General features: G+C 46.3%; 2 protein-coding genes across 5 annotated transcripts in view; both read right to left on the reverse strand.

The window, feature by feature from the left end:
• LOC129869467 (ras-related protein Rab-6B) overlaps nucleotides 1-12,074 on the reverse strand; it is a 139,361-nt gene extending 127,287 nt beyond the window's left edge. For both annotated transcript variants that reach the window (XM_055943919.1, XM_055943917.1), the window contains exon 1: nucleotides 11,832-12,074. In XM_055943919.1, the coding sequence (XP_055799894.1) occupies nucleotides 11,832-11,901 (70 nt within the window). In that variant the 5' untranslated portion in view covers nucleotides 11,902-12,074. The remainder of the gene's footprint in view (nucleotides 1-11,831) is intronic.
• Nucleotides 12,075-14,202: 2,128 nt separating this feature from the next.
• Nucleotides 14,203-16,311, reverse strand: part of LOC129869468 (solute carrier organic anion transporter family member 2A1-like) — a 103,165-nt gene continuing 101,056 nt past the window's right edge. Inside the window, exon 14 of one of the 3 annotated variants that reach the window (XM_055943920.1) lies at nucleotides 14,203-15,931. In XM_055943920.1, coding sequence (XP_055799895.1) covers nucleotides 15,811-15,931 — 121 coding nt within the window. In that variant the 3' untranslated portion in view covers nucleotides 14,203-15,810. The remainder of the gene's footprint in view (nucleotides 15,932-16,311) is intronic. The other 2 variants (XR_008761910.1, XR_008761911.1) reach the window with 2 other exon arrangements.

The raw sequence follows: 16,311 nt of genomic DNA on the forward strand, positions 1-16,311 counted from the left end.
TCCTATAAGATCTGGTATCTCAGTCCCTAAGTCTGGGCAGATCCTATAAGATCTGGTATCTCAGTCCCTAAGTCTGGGCAGATCCTATAAGATCTGGTATCTCAGTCCCTAAGTCTGGGCAGATCCTATAAGATCTGGTGCCGACTGTCCAATAGTCTGTGCTTCATCTTCAACAGTATCATAAGGCCTGGGAATAGTCACCATCCATCCAATAAGCATAAAGACTAGAGAACCAGTCAAAAACACTGTTATAGATGTGAAGGACAGGAGAACCAATCAAAAACACTGTTATAGATGTGAAGGACAGGAGAACCAATCAAAAACACTGTTATAGATGTGAAGGACAGGAGAACCAATCAAAACAGTATGTTAGATGTGACGAACAGGAGAACCAATCAAAAACAGTATGTTAGATGTGAAGGACAGCAGAACCAATCAAAACAGTATGTTAGATGTGAAGGACAGCAGAACCAATCAAAACAGTATGTTAGATGTGAAGGACAGCAGAACCAATCAAAACAGTATGTTAGATGTGAAGGACAGCAGAACCAATCAAAACAGTATGTTAGATGTGAAGGACAGCAGAACCAATCAAAACAGTATGTTAGATGTAAAGGACAGCAGAACCAATCAAAAACAGTATGTAAGATGTGAAGAACAGGAGAACCAATCAAAAACATTGTGTTAGACGTGAATGACAGGAGAACCAATCAAAAACATGGTGTGTTTCTCTGTGACTGGGTACTGAGAGATTGAAGACAGCTGCTGCTCTGTGACTGGGTACTGAGAGATATAAGACACCTGCTGCTCTGTGACTGGGTACTGATATAAGACAGCTGCTGCTCTGTGACTGGGTACTGAGAGATATAAGACACCTGCTGCTCTGTGACTGGGTACTGATATAAGACAGCTGCTGCTCTGTGACTGGGTACTGAGAGATGGAAGACAGCTGCTGCTCTGTGACTGGGTACTGAGAGATATAAAACAGCTGCTGCTCTGTGACTGGGTACTGATATAAGACAGCTGCTGCTCTGTGACTGGGTACTGATATAAGACAGCTGCTGCTCTGTGACTGGGTACTGAGAGATATAAGACAGCTGCTGCTCTGTGACTGGGTACTGAGAGATGGAAGACAGCTGCTGCTCTGTGACTGGGTACTGAGAGATATAAGACAGCTGCTGCTCTGTGACTGGGTACTGAGAGATGGAAGACAGCTGCTGCTCTGTGACTGGGTACTGATATAAAACAGCTGCTGCTCTGTGACTGGGTACTGATATAAGACAGCTGCTGCTCTGTGACTGGGTACTGATATAAGACAGCTGCTGCTCTGTGACTGGGTACTGAGAGATATAAGACAGCTGCTGCTCTGTGACTGGGTACTGATATAAGACAGCTGCTGCTCTGTGACTGGGTACTGAGAGATATAAGACAGCTGCTGCTCTGTGACTGGGTACTGATATAAGACAGCTGCTGCTCTGTGACTGGGTACTGATATAAGACAGCTGCTGCTCTGTGACTGGGTACTGATATAAGACAGCTGCTGCTCTGTGACTGGGTACTGATATAAGACAGCTGCTGCTCTGTGACTGGGTACTGATATAAGACAGCTGCTGCTCTGTGACGGGGTACTGATATAAAACAGCTGCTGCTCTGTGACTGGGTACTGAGAGATATTAGACAGCTGCTGCTCTGTGACTGGGTACTGATATAAGACAGCTGCTGCTCTGTGACTGGGTACTGAGAGATATAAGACAGCTGCTGCTCTGTGACTGGGTACTGATATAAGACAGCTGCTGCTCTGTGACTGGGTACTGATATAAGACAGCTGCTGCTCTGTGACTGGGTACTGAGAGATTGAAGACAGCTGCTGCTCTGTGACTGGGTACTGAGAGATATAAGACAGCTGCTGCTCTGTGACTGGGTACTGATATAAGACAGCTGCTGCTCTGTGACTGGGTACTGATATAAGACAGCTGCTGCTCTGTGACTGGGTCCTGATATAAGACAGCTGCTGCTCTGTGACTGGGTACTGATATAAGACAGCTGCTGCTCTGTGACTGGGTACTGATATAAGACAGCTGCTGCTCTGTGACGGGGTACTGATATAAAACAGCTGCTGCTCTGTGACTGGGTACTGAGAGATATTAGACAGCTGCTGCTCTGTGACTGGGTACTGATATAAGACAGCTGCTGCTCTGTGACTGGGTACTGAGAGATATAAGACAGCTGCTGCTCTGTGACTGGGTACTGATATAAGACAGCTGCTGCTCTGTGACTGGGTACTGATATAAGACAGATGCTGCTCTGTGACTGGGTACTGAGAGATTGAAGACAGCTGCTGCTCTGTGACTGGGTACTGATATAAGACAGCTGCTGCTCTGTGACTGGGTACTGATATAAGACAGCTGCTGCTCTGTGACTGGGTACTGAGAGATATAAAACAGCTGCTGCTCTGTGACTGGGTACTGATATAAGACAGCTGCTGCTCTGTGACTGGGTACTGAGAGATGGAAGACAGCTGCTGCTCTGTGTCTGGGTACTGAGAGATATAAGACAGCTGCTGCTCTGTGACTGGGTACTGATATAAGACAGCTGCTGCTCTGTGACTGGGTACTGATATTAGACAGCTGCTGCTCTGTGACTGGGTACTGAGAGATATAAGACAGCTGCTGCTTTGTGACTGGGTACTGATATAAGACAGCTGCTGCTCTGTGACTGGGTACTGATATAAGACAGCTGCTGCTCTGTGACTGGGTACTTAGAGATATTAGACAGCTGCTGCTCTGTGACTGGGTACTGAGAGATATAAGACAGCTGCTGCTCTGTGACTGGGTACTGAGAGATATTAGACAGTTGCTGCTCTGTGACTGGGTACTGAGAGATATAAAACAGCTGCTGCTCTGTGACTGGGTACTGAGAGATATAAGACAGCTGCTGCTCTGTGACTGGGTACTGAGAGATATAAGACAGCTGCTGCTCTGTGACTGGGTACTGAGAGATATAAAACAGCTGCTGCTCTGTGACTGGGTACTTAGAGATATTAGACAGTTGCTGCTCTGTGACTGGGTACTGAGAGATATAAGACAGCTGCTGCTCTGTGACTGGGTACTTAGAGATATTAGACAGCTGCTGCTCTGTGGCTGGGTACTGAGAGATATAAGACAGCTGCTGCTCTGTGTCTGGGTACTGATATAAGACAGCTGCTGCTCTGTGACTGGGTACTGATATAAGACAGCTGCTGCTCTGTGACTGGGTACTGATATAAGACAGCTGCTGCTCTGTGACTGGGTACTGATATAAGACAGCTGCTGCTCTGTGTCTGGGTACTGATATAAGACAGCTGCTGCTCTGTGACTGGGTACTGAGAGATATAAGACAGCTGCTGCTCTGTGTCTGGGTACTGAGAGATATAAGACAGCTGCTGCTCTGTGACTGGGTACTGATATAAGACAGCTGCTGCTCTGTGACTGGGTACTGATATAAGACAGCTGCTGCTCTGTGACTGGGTACTGAGAGATATAAGACAGCTGCTGCTCTGTGTCTGGGTACTGATATAAGACAGCTGCTGCTCTGTGACTGGGTACTGAGAGATATTAGACAGCTACTGCTCTGTGACTGGGTACTGATATAAGACAGCTGCTGCTCTGTGTCTGGGTACTGATATAAGACATCTGCTGCTCTGTGACTGGGTACTGAGAGATATTAGACAGCTGCTGCTCTGTGACTGGGTACTGATATAAGACAGCTGCTGCTCTGTGACTGGGTACTGATATAAGACAGCTGCTGTTCTGTGTCTGGGTACTGAGAGATATTAGACAGCTGCTGCTCTGTGACTGGGTACTGATATAAGACAGCTGCTGCTCTGTGACTGGGTACTGATATAAGACAGCTGCTGCTCTGTGACTGGGTACTGATATAAGACAGCTGCTGCTCTGTGACTGGGTACTGATATAAGACAGCTGCTGCTCTGTGACTGGGTACTGATATAAGACAGCTGCTGCTCTGTGACTGGGTACTGAGAGATATAAAACAGCTGCTGCTCTCGAATTACACCCTATTCCCTATATAGCGCAACATGTAAAGTGTTGGTCCCATGTTTCATGAGCTGAAATTTACATCCCTGTTACTGAGCATTTCTCTATTTTGCCAAGATAATCCATCCGCCAGACAGGTGTGGCATATCAACAAGCTGATTAATCAGCATGATCATTACACAGGTGCACCTTGTGCTGAGGACAATAAAAGGCCACTCTAAAATGTGCAGTTTTGTCACACAACACAACGCCACAGATGTCTCAAGTTTTTAGGGAGAGTGCAATTGGGATGCTGACTGCAGGAATGTCCACCAGAGCTGTTGTCAGAGAATATAATGTTAATTTCACTACCATACGCCACCTCCAATGTTGTTTTAGAAAATTTGGCAGTATGTCCAACTGGCCTCACAACCACAGACCACGTGTAACCACGCCAGCCCAGGACATTCACATCCGGCTTCTTCACCTGCGGCATCGTCTGAGAACAGACACCTGGACAGCTGATGAAACTGGGGGTTTACACAACTGAAGAATTTCTGCACAAAATGTCAGAAACCGTCTCAGGGAAGCTCGTCTGCGTGCTTTTCGTCCTCACCAGGGTCTTGACCTGACTGCGGTTTGGCGTTGTAACTGACTTCAGTGGGCAAATGCTTACCTTCAATGGCCACTGGCAGGCTGGAGACGAGTGTTCTTCACGGATTAATCCCAGGTTCAATTGTATCGGGCAGATGGCAGCGTGTATTGGCGTTGTGTGTTGGCGAGCGGTTTGCTGATGTCAATGGTGTGAACAGAGTGCCCCATGGTGGAAGTGGGGTTATGGTATGGGCAGGCATAAGCTACGGACAACGAACACAATTTCATTTTTTTCAATGGCAATTTGAATGCACAGAGATACCGTGACGAGAACCTGAGGTCCGTTGTCGTGTCATTCATCCACCGCCATCACCTCATGTTTCAGCATGATAATGTACAGCCTCATGTCACAAGAACATGTACACAATTCCTGGAAGCTGAAAATGTCCCAGTTCTTCCATGGCCTGCATAATGACCAGACATGTCACCCATTGAGCATGTTTGGGATGCTCTGGATCGACAGCGTGTTCCAGTTCCTGCCAATATCCAGCAACTTCGCACAGCCATTGAAGAGGAGTGGGACAACATTCCACAGGCCACAATCAACATCCTGATCAACTCTATGCGAAGGAGATGTGTCGCACTGCATGAGGCAAATGGTGGTCACGCCAGATACTGACTGGTTTTCAGATTTTTATTGGTACAGTATATTTACTCTCAAGTACTAAAGTAAACTGAACTCGCTGTAATCTCAATGTTTTTCCACTCCTCGATCGTCCAGTGTTGGTGATCACGTGCCCACTGGAGCCGCTTCTTCTTGTTTTTAGCAGATAGGAGTGGAACCCGGTGTGGTCGTCTGCTGTAATAGCCAATCAGTAACAGGAATCGACGACTTGTGCGTTCCCAAGATGCCGTTCTGCATGCCACTGTTGTACTGCGCCGTTATCTGTCTGCTTGTGACCCGCCTATTAGCTTTCACGTTTCTTGCCGTTCTCCTTCAACCTCTCTCATCAACGAGCTGTTTTCGCCCACAGGACTGAGCTGATGTCTTTTTGTCTATCTCACCATCATATCACGCTCAAAGTTGCCCGAGGTCATTCGTTTTGTCCCATTCTAACTGAATCAAATCAAATGTATTTATATAGCCCTTCTTACATCAGCTGATATCTCAAAGTGCTGTCCAGAAACCCAGCCTGAACCCCTCAATGCCTGTCTGCCTGCTTTATATAGCAAGCCACGGTCAAGTGACTCACTGACTGTAGGAGCGATCCATTTTCGTGAAGGGCTGGCGTACCTAATAAACTGGCCGGTGAATGTATATCAAATGCTGCCATTTGACACATTATTTGGGTTCAGTGAGCACAGCCTTGTTTTAGAGACAGAGATGCCGATGCTTCTATCAAACGTCTTGTTTGTTTAAGGTGAAACCAACCGAGCAAAAATGGGATTGATTACCTCACAACAATTGGATTTTGGATATCACACTACAAGTCCTGTGTCTTGCATCGAAAAATGGCATACTTATTCCCTTTATAGTGCACTACCTTTGATTGTGGGAACTGACCAAAAGTAGTGCACTATATAGGGAATAGGGTGTCATTTGTGACGTGAAACAAGTACTGTGTTTACAGACTGTAGAACTTACTGATTCCTCATTAACCCGCCCATGACTAAACCCCCATGAGTAAAGGAAGTAAATGCAGCGGGTTAGCAGGATCATCTGTGAACCACTCCAACAACGACCCTTTACAATTTTTCTGAGGCTCTGAGAGTTGGCAAAGACGCCACTTCCGCAATAAGCGTGGGTTGAGCAGAAAACACAAGACTTTAAGAAACAGCTGATCTGCAAGCTTTTTTAAAAACCCTCCGCAGCTTTCACCAGCCAGAGAAGTTAGAGCCAGATGCCATGCTTCGCCATCCTCCGCACAGCACCAGGACATGGGTTCCGATGGCAACAAGCACAGATACAGAAATTTGTTGAATGATTTCCAATAGTTTGAACCCATGTCTGTACAACACAGCCCAGGCAGCAAGGTAGAGGAGAAGAGAAGACAGCTAACTAGTCAGCCCGGAGGAGAAGCTTCCTCTCTGAAAACTCATTTAACATTCTTCCTGCATGAAAGGTGCTACCACCACCGCCCACTACCCACCCTGCCACTGACGTTTACTTCATGTTCTCCTTCAACACCAGAACATCCAAGTTTGATTTCCCTCTTCAGATGTAGATAGATTATACATGTTGGCTGCATTACTCAATACGCTCAAAGTACGGCCACATTCTCACGATTCAAACTCCTTGCGTAGAAAAATAACACAAATTACGGTAAAGTTTCAGATCAAAAGGTATACAGACGGGAAAATATCTTTGAGATCGGATTTGTCCGTTTCTCCTTAGTGTGCACAGTCCCTAGGAGTAGGAGTACTGATCTAGGAACAGTTTTCCCTTTTAAATCATATTGAATAAGAGGAGGGACCTGATCCTGGATTAGCACTCTTACTCTGAGACGCTTTATGGATGCACAGAGCCTCAGACCAAAGAGATTCTAAACCCAGAGGCGCAACATCGCAAGACTTCTGGGAACGCTTGAAAAAAACAGACCAAGCAGACCAGGCCCGGGATATGGGGTTTGAGAAGTCAATGAGAGCGATGTTCAAAATTATTCCTTAGTTGTTAATTTTCGCTAAATCTAAAGAAACAACCTAGATTCGATCCAATGTCTTAAAATAGTTGAACTTGTTATTACTCCAACCTCGTGAAAGTGACAAACTGACACGTTCTCACTTTTGTCAAAAACACCTTTATATATCGAAGGAGTGCCTTTTTGAATTCACGGCCTGCACATGCTCAGTTTGACGCCGATGACTTCTTCAGTTAGCCAACGTCACTAGGACATCGCCTACAAGCGTGACCGGGGATTTCTGGAGACGCAGTTTCTACCTATTTTCATAGCGTACTTACTGTCTTTGCTCAGACCATTTAGGCCTCAACACTTCCTAAAGACCCTTCATCATCATGTCCACTGAGTTCTTCTTCTTCTTCAGTCAGCTGGGTGGATGCATTAACCGTCCACTAAACCAAGTGGTATGTGCTGCCATGCTCTCCACAGCTTTTTGAGCCCCTGCGCTCACAACACTCCTGATATACTTTAGTCCTCTACGTTAATAAATGATGATCGATCTGTACTTTACATTAATAAATGATGATCGATCTGTACTTTACATTAATAAATGATGGTCGATCTGTACTTTACATTAATAAATGATGGTCGATCTGTACTTTACATTAATAAATGATGGTCGATCTGTACTTTACATTAATAAATGATGCCATTGGTCGATCTGTACTTTACATTAATAAATGATGGTCGAGCTGTACTTTACATTAATAAATGATGGTCGATCTGTCCTTTACATTAATAAATGATGGTCGATCTGTCCTTTACATTAATACATGATGGTCGATCTGTACTTTAATAAATTATGGTCGATCTGTACTTTACATTAATAAATGATGGTCGATCTGTACTTTAATAAATGATGGTCGATCTGTACTTTACATTAATAAATGATGGTCGATCTGTCCTTTACATTAATAAATGATTGCGTTGGTCAATCTGTCCTTTACATTAATAAATGATTGCGTTGGTCAATCTGTCCTTTACATTAATACATGATGGTCGATCTGTACTTTAATAAATTATGGTCGATCTGTACTTTACATTAATAAATGATGGTCGATCTGTACTTTAATAAATGATGGTCGATCTGTACTTTACATTAATAAATGATTGTTGATCTGTCCTTCACATTAAAAAAGGATGTGGATAGACTAGGGCTGTGTTACTATGGGTAAAGGACTATAAAAGGCACCAGGACCTGTTTGGCAACATACCGTAGCTGTGTGTCTAAGAAATAGACTCCCTCCCCCATAGGGTCTGTGTTGCACTGGGCTGTGGCTCTGCACAATGTGATAATACAAGGCTCTTCCCCCAGACCGGCCCCAGTCAGGACCCCTTCCTCTCACCTCCACTGCAGGCTATATTTAAAATGAGTCTCCCAGTCAGGAGCCCTTCCTCTCACCTCCACTGCAGGCTATATTTAAAATGAGTCTCCCAGTCAACACCCCTTCCTCTCACCTCCACTGCAGGCTATATTTAACAAGAGTCTCCCAGTCAGGACCCCCTCGTCTCCCCAAGTTCAGCTCAGCAGCCTGGACACTTGAAATGGCCCTAAACTAGATACTGTCTGTCTGCTAGGAAGGAGACTAGATCCAAACTAGACACTGTCTGTCTGCTAGGAAGGAGACAGGATCCAAACTAGACACTGTCTGTCTGCTAGGAAGGAGCCCGGATCCAAACTAGACACTGTCTGTCTGCTAGGAAGGAGACTAGATCCAAACTAGACACTGTCTGTCTGCTAGGAAGGAGACTAGATCCAAACTAGACACTGTCTGTCTGCTAGGAAGGAGACAGGATCCAAACTAGACACTGTCTGTCTGCTAAGAAGGAGACTAGATACAAACTAGATACTGTCTGTCTGCTAGGAAGGAGACTAGATCCAAACTAGACACTGTCTGTCTGCTAGGAAGGAGACTAGATCCAAACTAGACACTGTCTGTCTGCTAGGAAGGAGACTAGATCCAAACTAGACACTGTCTGTCTGCTAGGAAGGAGACAGGATCCAAACTAGACACTGTCTGTCTGCTAGGAAGGAGACTAGATCCAAACTAGACACTGTCTGTCTGCTAGGAAGGAGACTAGATCCAAACTAGATACTGTCTGTCTGCTAGGAAGGAGACTAGATCCAAACTAGACACTGTCTGTCTGCTAGGAAGGAGCCCGGATCCAAACTAGACACTGTCTGTCTGCTAGGAAGGAGACTAGATCCAAACTAGACACTGTCTGTCTGCTAGGAAGGAGACTAGATCCAAACTAGATACTGTCTGTCTGCTAGGAAGGAGACTAGATCCAAACTAGACACTGTCTGTCTGCTAGGAAGGAGCCCGGATCCAAACTAGACACTGTCTGTCTGCTAGGAAGGAGACTAGATCCAAACTAGACACTGTCTGTCTGCTAGGAAGGAGACTAGATCCAAACTAGACACTGTCTGTCTGCTAGGAAGGAGACTAGATCCAAACTAGATACTGTCTGTCTGCTAGGAAGGAGACTGGATACAAACTGAATCGGCTCTGTTTTACGATCGTTTACCTCCTGATTTTGTCTGTTCTGTTCAACGTCATCATGAACTTTACCAAGTACCAGGACATTTTGGCCCAAAAACAATCAAAAGTGACTCCAAAATGACACTATACATGATTTCCTATTAGTTTCTATTGGGCACATAATAATCTGAAACACAACCTAAACAAACCGCAAACAAGTTTGTTGAGTCACAAGAAGGATGTAGTCATTGCATGCTATGAATATGGGACCAAATACTAAACTTTTGACTACTTAATTTATAATAATCTTTAAGGGTGTCAATCATTTTGACCCCTACCTTGTTGAGAAACAAAATATCTTTCTCTGAGCGATTGTATTAGTATAAAACAATATCATTTCCCAATTTTTTCGAGCATACAATATAGCTCAGTATTTGAATAATGCATTATGTACAGTCATTACGTCTCATCTTTATCAAGGGGGTCAATCATTTCAGACCCCACTGAATCTTAACCACATCTCTGTCTCTCCATCCTTCTCTCTCTCCCTCCCTCCCTCTCTCTCTCACTCCCTCTCCATCCCTCCCTCTCCATCCCTCTCTCTCTCCCTCTCTCCCTCTCTCGCACTCCCTCCTTCCATCCCTCTCTCTCTCTCACTCCCTCCTTCCATCCCTCTCTCTCTCTCACTCCCTCCCTCCATCCCTCTCTCTCACTCCCTCCCCATCCCTCTCTCCCTCCCTCTCACTTCCTCTCTCTCTCACTCCCTCTCCATCCCTCTCTCTCCCTCCCTCCCCATCCCTCTCTCTCCCTCCCTCCCATTCCATCAAACATTTCGCTACATTCGCGATAACATCTGCTAAACACGTGTATGTGACCAATAAAATTTGATCTGATTTTGATTTGATCTCTTTCTCTATCTCCCTCCCTCTCCACCCCCCCTCCCTCTCTCCCTCTCGGAAAACAAACCTCTTGACTTCTCTACACACCCCATGAACCTACATGAAGAGATGTAACACGTCTCATAAAATGGTGTGGAGTAGTGGAGCCTTTAGGGACAAACTGAGCCAAGACAAGCCAGGGATGGTCATCAGTCTATCTATTCATAATAAACCTTCATTGGGATCAGATATTTTATACTAGACCACATTTTCCAGCGCAATTCCCTATGCAAATTACCAAATGACTTAGTCATCGTCTGGAGATAGAGAGAGAGAAAGAGAGAGAGAGAGAGAGAGAGAGAGAGAGAGAGAGAGAGAGAGAGAGAGAGAGAGAGAGAGAGAGAGAGAGAGAGAGAAAGAAAGAGCGAGACAGAGAGAGGTAAAGAAAGAGCGAGACAGAGAGAGGTAAAGAAAGGGAAAGAGAGAGAGAGAGAGAGAGAGAGAGAGAGAGAGAGAGAGAGAGAGAGAGAGAGAGAGAGAGAGAGAGAGAGAGAGAAAGAAAGAGAGCAGAGAGAAAGAAAGAGCGAGACAGAGACAGAGAGACAGAGACAGACTGCAACTACACAAGTTCTCTCCGACAGACACTGGCAACCTGGGTGTGTCTCAGCCATACACAGAATAATTAATTAATTAAATTATCTCTTTTAAACCACAGCACTCGCATTTGAGACAATATCATCGCATAAACACCACCCATTTGAGGTAACAATTGTAGCCTGCATATCGGTGGCATGCTACAATTATATTTGCGTTATAAAATGTGAATTGTTGTGACACCGGACTGCAAAAAAAATACATAATGTTTTGCCCCAGCGGTGCGTAAAGTATAATCAAACAATAAATAGGCCTAACAATTTAATGCATAGACGGGCATTATAAACACTTTATACTGGTTTTCGTCTGAACTATTTTCAACAGATAAAACATAAGAAAAACTTGCTTGACATTTTCCCATAGAGAATGTAGTATATTCTGTTACCAAGAGCAACATGTACAGCAAGCCTATAGATAAAGAGATCATTTAAACGTAACGTATAACAGTGAACACCAAGCAGGTGCATACAGACCGCTTACTGTCATCCCCAACCGGAATAGAACTTCTCCCGACGATTCTGAATGACTTACCGCTTTGCTCCCCCAGAAAGACCAGTTTGAATTTTCTTAAGGGGTTCCCAAAGTCACTACCCACAGACATATTTTTGGGGCGAATTTCTAACAGAGTAGGAGAATTAAACGGTTGTTCCCCAGTGGTCCGGGGTTGTGGTGCTGATGATGGATGTGAAACTGAAAAGCGACGCCTCAACCTGTTCAATCTGCTCTCTCCGCGATGGAAGTGCTACTGACTGCCCTCCTGTCCGTTTCAACGGCAGTCTGCGCATGCGCGGTTTGCTCTCTCCTCGCTCTCTGTTTGTCTGCCGCCCCCTCCCTTTCTGCTCTGGCACATGACGTCATGCGAAACGGAAGTAAAGGGAAAGCGTTCCCCTACCCTTTCTTGTTTTACTGTTGTGCGCTACATTTTAGATTAGTTAGGCCATAAGGCCTACTCAGTTTCAAACCTCATCCGTTACGTCTGCTCCCTCTCTACTACTTGAGTGACTCATGATGATTACACAGACAGACAGACAGACAGACAGACAGACAGACAGACAGACAGACAGACAGACAGACAGACACAGACAGACAGACAATCCCCATTCTTAACTTTTCCAACACAATATAACAATTTGACAATATAAACAAACATTTTTATTATTTACAGAAGTTACAAGTATTTGTTGCTGCATATAAGGCAGGTGAACTAAGATGATCCAGAACTAACCATATTGTATTGACATTCTATTTCAACAAGATAACAATTATTTAAACAGTGCAATTGATATTTGACGCATAGCATATTATTGTGATTAAAGCTGATGAGATATTGGTCATATGATTATAAAATTACAATTCGGTGTAAAAAAAAACAAAAAAAAAACATCTCAAACATAAACTCAGTCTCTATAATGTCACTCACCAAAATGCCTCTGTGTTAAAGAGAAACTTAAATATTAAGCTAACTTTAACTTTGTTGTCTTCTGCAACTAGAAACCTGAATGAACAACATCCCTGGGATAACAGCAAGTATACAGTTTTCAATGTGCACCCAGAGACCACGTTCCATCCTTCAAATGATCGAAAATCACCCCCTTCCCCTGTGTAGGGATACTGAACCCCCTTCCCCACTGTGGGGATACTGAACCCCCTTCCCCACTGTGGGGATACTGAACCCCCTTCCCCCTGTGGGGATACTGAATCCCCTTCCCCCTGTAGGGATACTGAACCCCCTTCCCCCTGTAGGGATACTGAACCCCCTTCCCCACTGTGGGGATACTGAACCCCCTTCCCCCTGTAGGGATACTGAATCCCCTTCCCCCGTGTAGGGATACTGAACCCCCTTCCCCCGTGTAGGGATACTGAACCCCCTTCCCCCGTGTAGGGATACTGAACCCCCTTCCCCCTGTAGGGATACTGAACCCCCTTCGCCCGTGTAGGGATACTGAACCCCCTTCCCCCCTGTGGGGATACTGAACCCCCTTCCCCCTGTGGGGATACTGAACCCCCTTCCCCCGTGTAGGGATACTGAACCCCCTTCCCCCGTGTAGGGATACTGAACCCCCTTCCCCCGTGTAGGGATACTGAACCCCCTTCCCCATGTAGGGATACTGAACCCCCTTCCCCGTGTAGGGATACTGAACCCCCTTCCCCCTGTAGGGATACTGAATCCCCTTCCCCCGTGTAGGGATACTGAACCCCCTTCCCCCTGTAGGGATACTAAACCCCCTTCCCCCTGTAGGGATACTGAACCCCCTTCGCCCGTGTAGGGATATTGAACCCCCTTCCCCCCTGTGGGGATACTGAACCCCCTTCCCCCTGTGGGGATACTGAACCCCCTTCCCCCGTGTAGGGATACTGAACCCCCTTCCCCCCTGTGGGGATACTGAACCCCCTTCCCCCGTGTAGGGATACTGAACCCCCTTCCCCCGTGTAGGGATACTGAACCCCCTTCCCCTGTGTAGGGATACTGAACCCCCTTCCCCACTGTGGGGATACTGAACCCCCTTCCCCCTGTGGGGATACTGAACCCCCTTCCCCCGTGTAGGGATACTGAACCCCTTCCCCCTGTAGGGATACTGAACCCCCTTCCCCGTGTAGGGATACTGAACCCCCTTCCCCCTGTAGGGATACTGAATCCCCTTCCCCCGTGTAGGGATACTGAACCCCCTTCCCCCTGTAGGGATACTAAACCCCCTTCCCCCTGTAGGGATACTGAACCCCCTTCGCCCGTGTAGGGATATTGAACCCCCTTCCCCCTGTAGGGATACTGAACCCCCTTCCCCCTGTAGGGATACTGAATCCCCTTCCCCCGTGTAGGGATACTGAACCCCCTTCCCCCTGTAGAGATACTGAACCCCCTCTACCCCTGTACAGATACTGAACCCCCTTCCCCCTGTAGGGATACTGAACCCCCTTCCCCCTGTAGGGATACTGAACCCCGTTCCCCGTGTGGGGATATTGAACCAACTTCCCCGTGTGGGGATATTGAACCAACTTCCCCGTGTGGGGATATTGAACCAACTTCCTCGTGTGGGGATATTGAACCAACTTCCCCGTGTGGGGATATTGAACCAACTTCCACGTGTGGGGATATTGAACCAACTTCCCCGTTTGGGGATATTGAACCAACTTCCCCGTGTGGGGATATTGAACCAACTTCCCCGTTTGGGGATATTGAACCAACTTCCTCGTGTGGGGATATTGAACCAACTTCCCCGTGTGGGGATATTGAACCAACTTCCCCGTGTGGGGATACTGAACCAACTTCCCCGTGTGGGGATATTGAACCAACTTCCTCGTGTGGGGATACTGAACCAACTTCCCCGTGTGGGGATATTGAACCAACTTCCCCGTGTGGGGATATTGAACCAACTTCCTCGTGTGGGGATATTGAACCAACTTCCCCGTGTGGGGATATTGAACCAACTTCCTCGTGTGGGGATATTGAACCAACTTCCCCGTGTGGGGATATTGAACCAACTTCCTCGTGTGGGGATATTGAACCAACTTCCCCGTGTGGGGATATTGAACCAACTTCCTCGTGTGGGGATATTGAACCAACTTCCTCGTGTGGGGATACTGTAGGAGTGTAGGATAGTCGAATGGGAGCTATAATGTTATAGGGTTATAGTATCTTTACCAGAGCTGGAGTGTCCTTCAGTGCTGAGGTTCCTCCAACAGGAGGATCAGCTGGGTTTGAGACTACTTTAAGCAGACCGTTGAAACATTCTATGGTTGAAAGGCATCGTGGACTTTGCCCACTGGCAGTTGATAGGTTGAGTCTCTTCTCTCATGTGAGACAGGATAGGTGGATCAGGTGGGTAAAGGAGAGCACATTTAGACAGAACACCTCCGCAGACTGTTGAAAGGAACAGTAGTGGGCCTGAGACTACTCTTTAAAGTGAGATGGGAGAGGAACAGTAGTGGGCCTGAGACTACTCTTTAAAGTGAGATGGGAGAGGAACAGTAGTGGGCCTGAGACTACTCTTTAAAGTGAGATGGGAGAGGAACAGTAGTGGGCCTGAGACTACTCTTTAAAGTGAGATGGGAGAGGAACAGTAGTGGGCCTGAGACTACTCTTTAAAGTGAGATGGGAGAGGAACAGTAGTGGGCCTGAGACTACTCTTTAAAGTGAGATGGGAGAGGAACAGTAGTGGGCCTGAGACTACTCTTTAAAGTGAGATGGGAGAGGAACAGTAGTGGGCCTGAGACTACTCTTTAAAGTGAGATGGGAGAGGAACAGTAGTGGGCCTGAGACTACTCTTTAAAGTGAGATGGGAGAGGAACAGTAGTGGGCCTGAGACTACTCTTTAAAGTGAGATGGGAGAGGAACAGTAGTGGGCCTGAGACTACTCTTTAAAGTGAGATGGGAGAGGAACAGTAGTGGGCCTGAGACTACTCTTTAAAGTGAGATGGGAGAGGAACAGTAGTGGGCCTGAGACTACTCTTTAAAGTGAGATGGGAGAGAGAGAACAGAGTGGGGAGCCAGGGAGGTCAGTTGTATCCCAGATCAGAGTGGTCCATCAGGCCTCTTCTCCAGGCTGTACTCCCTGGTCCTCAGGACCTTCCAGCCCACCACCCCAAGCAGGAAGATCCCCATCACCTTGAAGCCCACCTGCAGGCCCAGGTACCTGCAGAGATACGATAAGGCAGGAGGGTTAGAGCTAGTTTAGCATGACTGTAAATATCACAATCCCACCTGTAGACCCAGGTACCTGCAGGGAAATCAATCAACCAATCAGTCAACCAACCAATCACCAACCAATCAATCAACCAATCAGTCAACCAACCAATCAATCAACCAATCACCAAGCAATCAACCAATCAGTCAACCAACCAATCAATCAACCAATCAGTCAACCAACCAATCACCAACCAATCAGTCAACCAACCAATCAATCAACCAATCAGTCAACCAACCAATCAATCAACCAATCACCAAGCAAAACATTAATCAATTAGTCATTCTAACTTTTATAAATGAGGCGTGACAATAGTTACATCAGACATT

The sequence above is a fragment of the Salvelinus fontinalis genome, chromosome 14 (genome assembly GCF_029448725.1).
Source record: "Salvelinus fontinalis isolate EN_2023a chromosome 14, ASM2944872v1, whole genome shotgun sequence".
NCBI lineage: Eukaryota > Metazoa > Chordata > Actinopteri > Salmoniformes > Salmonidae > Salvelinus > Salvelinus fontinalis.